This window comes from Coffea eugenioides, unplaced genomic scaffold (assembly GCF_003713205.1).
Source record: "Coffea eugenioides isolate CCC68of unplaced genomic scaffold, Ceug_1.0 ScVebR1_2339;HRSCAF=3352, whole genome shotgun sequence".
Taxonomy (NCBI): Eukaryota; Viridiplantae; Streptophyta; class Magnoliopsida; order Gentianales; family Rubiaceae; genus Coffea; species Coffea eugenioides.
In genome coordinates, this window is record NW_020862818.1 from 34,365 (window position 1) to 41,089 (window position 6,725).

A 6,725-nucleotide genomic window follows, 5' to 3' on the forward strand; every position below is an offset into this window, starting at 1 on the left:
ATCGCTCTCGATCTCTTATCGGTACTACTGTTACTATTTAACTGTGCAATCATATCTGTGTATGATTTGATATTGTTTGGGCTATGCCCGACAACTTAACTGTGATATTTGAGCTCATACACCATTGGTCGTTATTCGAGTCGAGTCGGCAAGGGCTTGGGCGAATCGATAACGGACCTTGGGTTCACTGTTGGTCGAGTGGAGTGTTAACTCCTCGATATTTTGGTATACTCGAGTATTACCCTCTTTGTTATTGTGAGGTGTTCGGGCCCGGTAAGGGGGTGACCGGTGGAAGGAATGTGGTGTAAAGTGGAAATCTACGGTTTGTTCTTCTCTTCAAAGGTTGATGTAGTGTCAACGGGTTTGAGATCAAGTACGGCAAGTGGAAAGTGGCTCTTGAGAGCCAATTGTATCCTTTTATATTGTCTTGTTTCCTTATGAGCTTTGGATAACTATGTGAGAGTATGTGTTTACTTGTGTGTCTTGTTGGTACCCCACGAGCGTAAGCTTACCCTCGTTATTTTGTTTTCCTTACAGGAATCATTTTGAGATCGTGTTTGAGAAAACGAGTTCAACTAGTTAGGCATTTTGTTCTTTTGTATAGCTCCTCGATTATTGGGGAAACCCTAACTGTAACCGATCAAACATTCTCTTTTGATTTGTACTTGTAACACTATACCTTTGAGAAGGTGTTCTGTTATGTTATATGATGTATATACTACATGGTATGTTTCTACAACATTGGTTTATAGGCTCCTTGTGTTTTGGTCAGAATTTCAAACAAATATGGAGTTGCGCAAAATAGGAAAAAAACCTTGACCTGGGTGCTGTTCATCAAATCCGGCCAAGAATCCGGCCAAGTTCTGGCCGGATACCTGGCCGGATATGCAGGGGAGAAAGAAAAAAATTTTGGGTTTGGCCTCTGGCCTGCATCCGGCCAGTTTTCGGCTGGATTACCGGCCAGATTGACAGGGGTATTGATCCCTTTTGGTTTTGGCCACTGCTTCCTATCTGGCCAAGAATTCGACCGAAAATCCGGCCGGATAGTAAAGTGGCCGGCACTGTTCATCTGCGGCAAATTTTGTTTCTTCGTTTTCTTGGAATTTCTCTTGCAAGTTAGATAGGTTTTGTATGTTTCGTCTCCATAGTCCTGTCGAGAGCTGGGCAGGCGGTCCGTCGAACCCTTTGGTTCACCTTAAGGGGAGGTGGGGCTGTCACAGTTGGTATCAGAGCCTAGGTTTGAGTTAATCTGGGCAAACTAGGACCTGATTTTTAGATCCGTAGGGATTTGTGTTCGCATATGAATCAGTGCTATCATATCATCTAAGTGATCATTTATGGATCTCTTATAGGTTATGGACGGAGCTAGTGGGAGCGGACGAATGCTCTTCGAGAGCAATTGCACGTAGTGGAGGCTCCGGGTGTTGGGGCACCTGGAGAAGGAGTCACGCCCAGTACTAGTCATGGGAGTGAATTCGTGGGCTCAGTTGGGAACTAGATTAGAGTTCCTTGGGCCGTGTTTTGACCCCGTGTGTGGGGTACCTAGGATGATAGTTGCTGTTAACTGTTTGGCCTTTTGACCAAGGGTGTATAGTGAACTTTTGAAAGATCCCTTTTGTTCCATAGGATTTTCCCTTGTATATATTTGACTGAATTGCTGTATGACTGTTTGCTACTGTTATGTGTTCTATGTATATATGCTCTATGTGTTTAAATTCCTTATGTGGTATTTGTTTTGGTTAAGTGTTCATGTTTATATTAAGTGAAGGGTTGCGTGCCCTTTAACGTTATACGTATATTTTAACCTTAGATTGATTTCGATCGATGCAGGGCACTCGTAGTGGTCGAGGCCGTGGACGTGGTGGTAGGCAATCCACGACTGATAGGGATACTAGGGAAACCATGTTAGAACCAAACCCTGAACCCCAAATTGATCCCAACGCTCAGGTAGCCGCTGCTATCCAGCGGATGACTGATCTTCTAGCACATGTCGTACAACAATAGGGGCACAACCCTAACCCACCCGTCGGGAATCCCGGAAACCCTGAAAATCATGTAGAGAGCGAGGATCGAACTCTCAAAAGGTTTCAAAAATTTTCCCCACCGAAGTTTCTTGGAGGGCCCGATCCAGACGTGGCCGAATAGTGGTTGGAGAAGATGATAGACATTTTTGCTGCTCTACACTATTCAGAAGAGAGGCAAGTTACTTTTACGGTCTTTCAACTAGAAGGGGCCGCCCGTTCTTGGTGGAATATCATACGAACCAAATGGGAGAGAGAGCAGACACCAAGAACGTGGGTGAACTTCGTAAGGGAGTTTAACGCCAAGTACTTCCCGCCTTTGATCCAGGAAAAGAAGGAAGACGAGTTCATCCGACTTCGCCAAGGCACCCAATCAGTGGCCGAGTACGAGAGCCAGTTTACCCGCTTGTCTAAATTTGCCCCTGAACTTATTCTGACGGAACATAGGACGGTGAGACGTTTTATTCAGGGGCTTAACGTGGAAATCCAAAAGGACTTGGATGTAGCCCAAATCACTACTTTTAGTGATGCAGTTGAGAAGGCTTTGCGAGCTGAGAACGCAAGGCTCCAAGTGAGGAACTTCCAGGTTCGCAAACGTGGGCTCTCGGGAGGTAGTTCTACTCAAGGGGATAAGAGTACCCCTCCCAAATTTGGAAGGGGAGCCGGAGGGGGATGACTTCCGGGTACAGCCAGGGGTACTTAGCCAAGAGGTGGCCAAACTGGACGAGGTCAACAGAGGAGTGCTTCCCATGAGAGCTCAGCCACTGTTTCTCGTGGCCCGTGTGGTTTCTGTGGGAAGCTAAACCATGCGGAGAACAATTGTTGGAGGAAAGAGAGGAAGCGCTTACGCTGTGGGAGCGCGGAGCACCAGATCGCCAATTGTCCGGTCCAATCTCGAGAGATAATAGGGACTACGCAATCATCGAAGGCTACCTCGGAACAGTCGAAAGTGGAAGGAGTGAAACCGAAGGTGCCTGCTCGGGTGTATTCTGTCGAGCAATGCCATGTCCCTGATTCGGCGGAGGTGGTGGAAGGTACGATTCCTGTCTTCCACCGTCTAGATAGGATTTTGATAGACCCCGGTGCCACCCATTCCTTTGTTAATCCTGATTTCTTGTGTGGAATTGATATCACCCCTGTTAGTTTGCTATATGATCTAGAAGTAAGTACTCCTACGGTGTGAGAACCCGTAATTTTCTAATTTTCTAGGCTTTATTTTATTTAATTGCACGCCTTTTCTGCATTTTCTTTATTAGGAAAATTTTCTAGATAATTTTTATGCATAAATATAGTTTTTAAATTAGTTTTCTAGTATTAGTTAGTTTTTGAGAAATTAAGAGTGAATACCGGATGTGGTACCCGCTAGTGCAGTAAGTGCGGTAAATTCGGCCAATTAGGTTAAGTTTTGTATAGCGGGAGTAATTTACTAGGTGCTAAGAGATAATTAGAGGTTTCCTAGATGGATTAGTATAGGAGAGACAAAAGGATAATTATCAACCAAAAAGGTGACAAGTGTCACCTTGTGATTTAATCTTGGACTTTGACCACTATTCATGCACTTTACTAATATCCCAAAATTGATAAAAAATCTTCATTTGCTTCACTCTTGTGGCCGACTCTCTCAAGAAGGAAAAGAAAGGAAACCTTCAACTCTCTTGCTCTCAATCTTGCTCAATCTTCTAATTCAACCGATCAAACTTGAAATTACTCCATAAAACCCCTTAGCTAAGTAGTATTGAGGTAGTTAGTGGAGTGGTTTGGAAGGGAGAAGTGCTAAGTTGTCTCTTTCCTTGAGTTGGTAAGGTGAGTAGCTAAGGAATGCTTTCTTTAGTCGTGTTAATGTTGAATTAGTGATTTGTGTTAGTTAAAGAGGTGATTTTGTGGGTTATTTCATGACTTTTAGTAGCGATTGATGAATTGTTATTTTTATTCATAATTTTTCTGTTTTTAAATGTTTAATGTTGGTTGGCCATGGATGATGGCTTGGTATGGTTTAGAATGAACTTATGGAGTGCTAATTGTAGCTATTTGCGGAAAATTTCGGTTTTGTGCGGAAATTTCAGCTTTAGGGTTCCACTTTTCCCTGTTCTGTTCGGTTTTCTTTGAGCATGTTAGAGGCCGAATCAGGATTAGGTTAAAATATGAAAGTTTTAGAAAATGATGTTAACTAGCTGCCTACAAAATTTCAGCTCAATCGGAGTAGGGTATCTTATGAAATGACAAAATTACCCCTGCTGCCCTGTTTCTGTCAAAAATGATAATCAGCCTGTGTAAGTGGTTAGTTTGACCAGGAATATTACTGAATTGGGTGTCGGTGTCTGCTTAAGAATTATAGCCTTGTATCTTAGCTTTCAAATGGATTTTGAATTACATGAATCGGAGTTGTGTGTGCTGAGATATGATTGAATGAATCAGGACTACTAGTTGAATTTCACAGTGAGCTTCGAACTGGTAAATCTGGGTTGTTTTGCTAAATTTGACCTAGTTAGGGTGAGATGGACTAAGTAGTTTGCATCAAAGTTATATCCCTCTATCTTAGCTTCGAAACGGTATAACTTGCACTTCAATCCAATAAGCGTAGTTTCGGTTATGTCTGATACGCTAAGTAGCGGTGAATCTGCCTTTTTGGTTTCTTAGCTTAAAGCTCATTTGCGGTCATTTTCCTAGCTAAATCTTGTACTTGAATGACTTTGAGCCTATTGAATGGCTGTTGTGATGAATTTATATTGTGTATGACTTTGGGATTGATTGAGAAAAATAATGAAGCCATAAATGGCTGGAAAATAGGTACATACAAAGGGCGTGCTGCCCAAATTTACACTCGAGGATTAGGTAACGATTTGAGAGTGAATACCATATGAACCATCTAGGATATTTGCGTCCTCTTTTATCGAGGTATATAAGTTCGAATCTGGCCAAAACTTGTGCACTTGGAAAAATGAAATTTCCGACTAATAGAAATACGTTTTCTTCATTTCTTCGACTCAAATGGATATTTCAAAGTTTTACGAGCGAACATAAGTTTTCCAAATATTTTACTCATGTCCTTTGGTTTAAATGTACTCTTTTCACTTCCAAAATCATATTTATACTTTGTACTAGTAGTATTTGAATTGACTTCGATTCACCTAACTTTTGCTGGAGGAACTGTAATATTTTCTCTTGATTAACCTTAGGGTTCATCGGTGATTGAGAGTGTTACCCGGAAAGATATTCTGGATGTTATTTCGCCTTAAATGGTGAGTGTACCACTCCCCTGAATTGTTGTTTAATTGGTTCATCTATACTTGAAATGTGTGACATGGATAACTATGAACTCTGTTATTCTGAAAGAGACGAGGGTGTACTTTATCACACTCGTTCTCTTGCCTGAACTGAATGAGCTGGAATCTATTACTTGTGTGACGCCCCGAAAAGTATAAGTGTGTGAATCCGGAAATTTTCTAATTTTCTAGGGTTTATTTTTTTAATCGCCCGTCTTTTCTACATTTTCTTTATTAGAAAAATTCCCCAGATAAAGTTTATGAGCAAAGATAGTTTTAAAATGATTTTCATAGTATCGGATAGTTTTTGAGAAATTAAGAGCGTATTTTGAACGTGGGACCCACTAGTGCGAAAAGTTCGGAAAAATTCGACCAATTAGGTTAAGTTTTGGATACTGGTTGACATTTATCGGGTGTTAAGAGATAAGTGGAGGATGAGATGTGATTGATGTGAGAGAGACTTAAAGGATAGAAATGCTTTAAATGTAGTGACAAGTGTCACTTGGTGAATGGTGGCACTTGTAGGACAACTATTCATTTTCTTGACTTTTGACCAATTGCTTAAATATCTCAAAAATCACACAAAATTCATTCTTGTCTTCAACTTCTTGGCCGGCTCTCTCTCTAGGAAAAGAAAGAAAACGTCTCCAATTTTCAAGCTTCCATCTAGTGCAAATCATCCAAACCAATTGCTTAAATTTGTTTCTACTCCATAAAATCCCTCCATTTGGTGCTAGTAAGTGATTTTGTGGAAGTGTTCAAGGAAGCTAAGGTGTCCTACAACTCTCCCTCTCTTGTTTACTAGCTGAGTGGTGATTGACCTTCCCCCTACACTTAATGAAGCTTAAGTTGTGCTTAGTGGTAGCTAAAGTGATGAATTGTGGTTTATTTCTTGGTTTGAGATGAATTGGTGAAGTTTTTAATTTATTGATGATTTTGCTGGTTTAATTTGATCATGATGTTGTGGTTATCTATGATGGTTGGTAATGAAGGGTAATGACTCTAGTAGGTGTACATGATTGGTAATTGCAAGCAATTTTGGGTTTGGAAGGAATTTGAGAAAGTTAGGGTTTTATATCCCCAATTCTGGCCGGTTTTATATCTCATGGTTAGAGGACGAATTAGCCTTTGCTTAAAACATGAAAGTTATAGGTATTGATGTGTTTCAGATGCCTGTAAAAGTTTAGGTCATTTGGAGTAGTGTAGAGTGATAAATGTCGAAATTACTATTGCTGTTCTGGGTTCATCAGGATGGCCGAACTGCGCCTGTAATCGGCTGTTTTGACTGGAATTGCTTTGGATTTGGTTGTTGAGGTCTTCTGATGAAATGTATCTTGATGTATTAGCTACCGCCTGCATTTGGAATCAATGAATTTGGACTTGTACAGACTGAGTTGTACTGATTACAGCATAGTGTCATTTGTAAACCTGCAATTACGGT

General features: G+C 41.0%; 1 protein-coding gene across 1 annotated transcript; it reads left to right on the forward strand.

Annotated features, from left to right (window-relative positions):
• Positions 1-2,157: 2,157 nt before the first annotated feature.
• LOC113756445 lies at positions 2,158-3,204 on the forward strand. The gene is made up of 3 exons (XM_027300130.1): positions 2,158-2,405; positions 2,469-2,607; positions 2,758-3,204. The coding sequence occupies exons 1-3, from the start codon at positions 2,158-2,160 to the stop codon at positions 3,202-3,204; spliced, it is 834 nt and encodes a 277-aa protein (XP_027155931.1).
• The last annotated feature ends 3,521 nt before the right edge of the window (positions 3,205-6,725 follow it).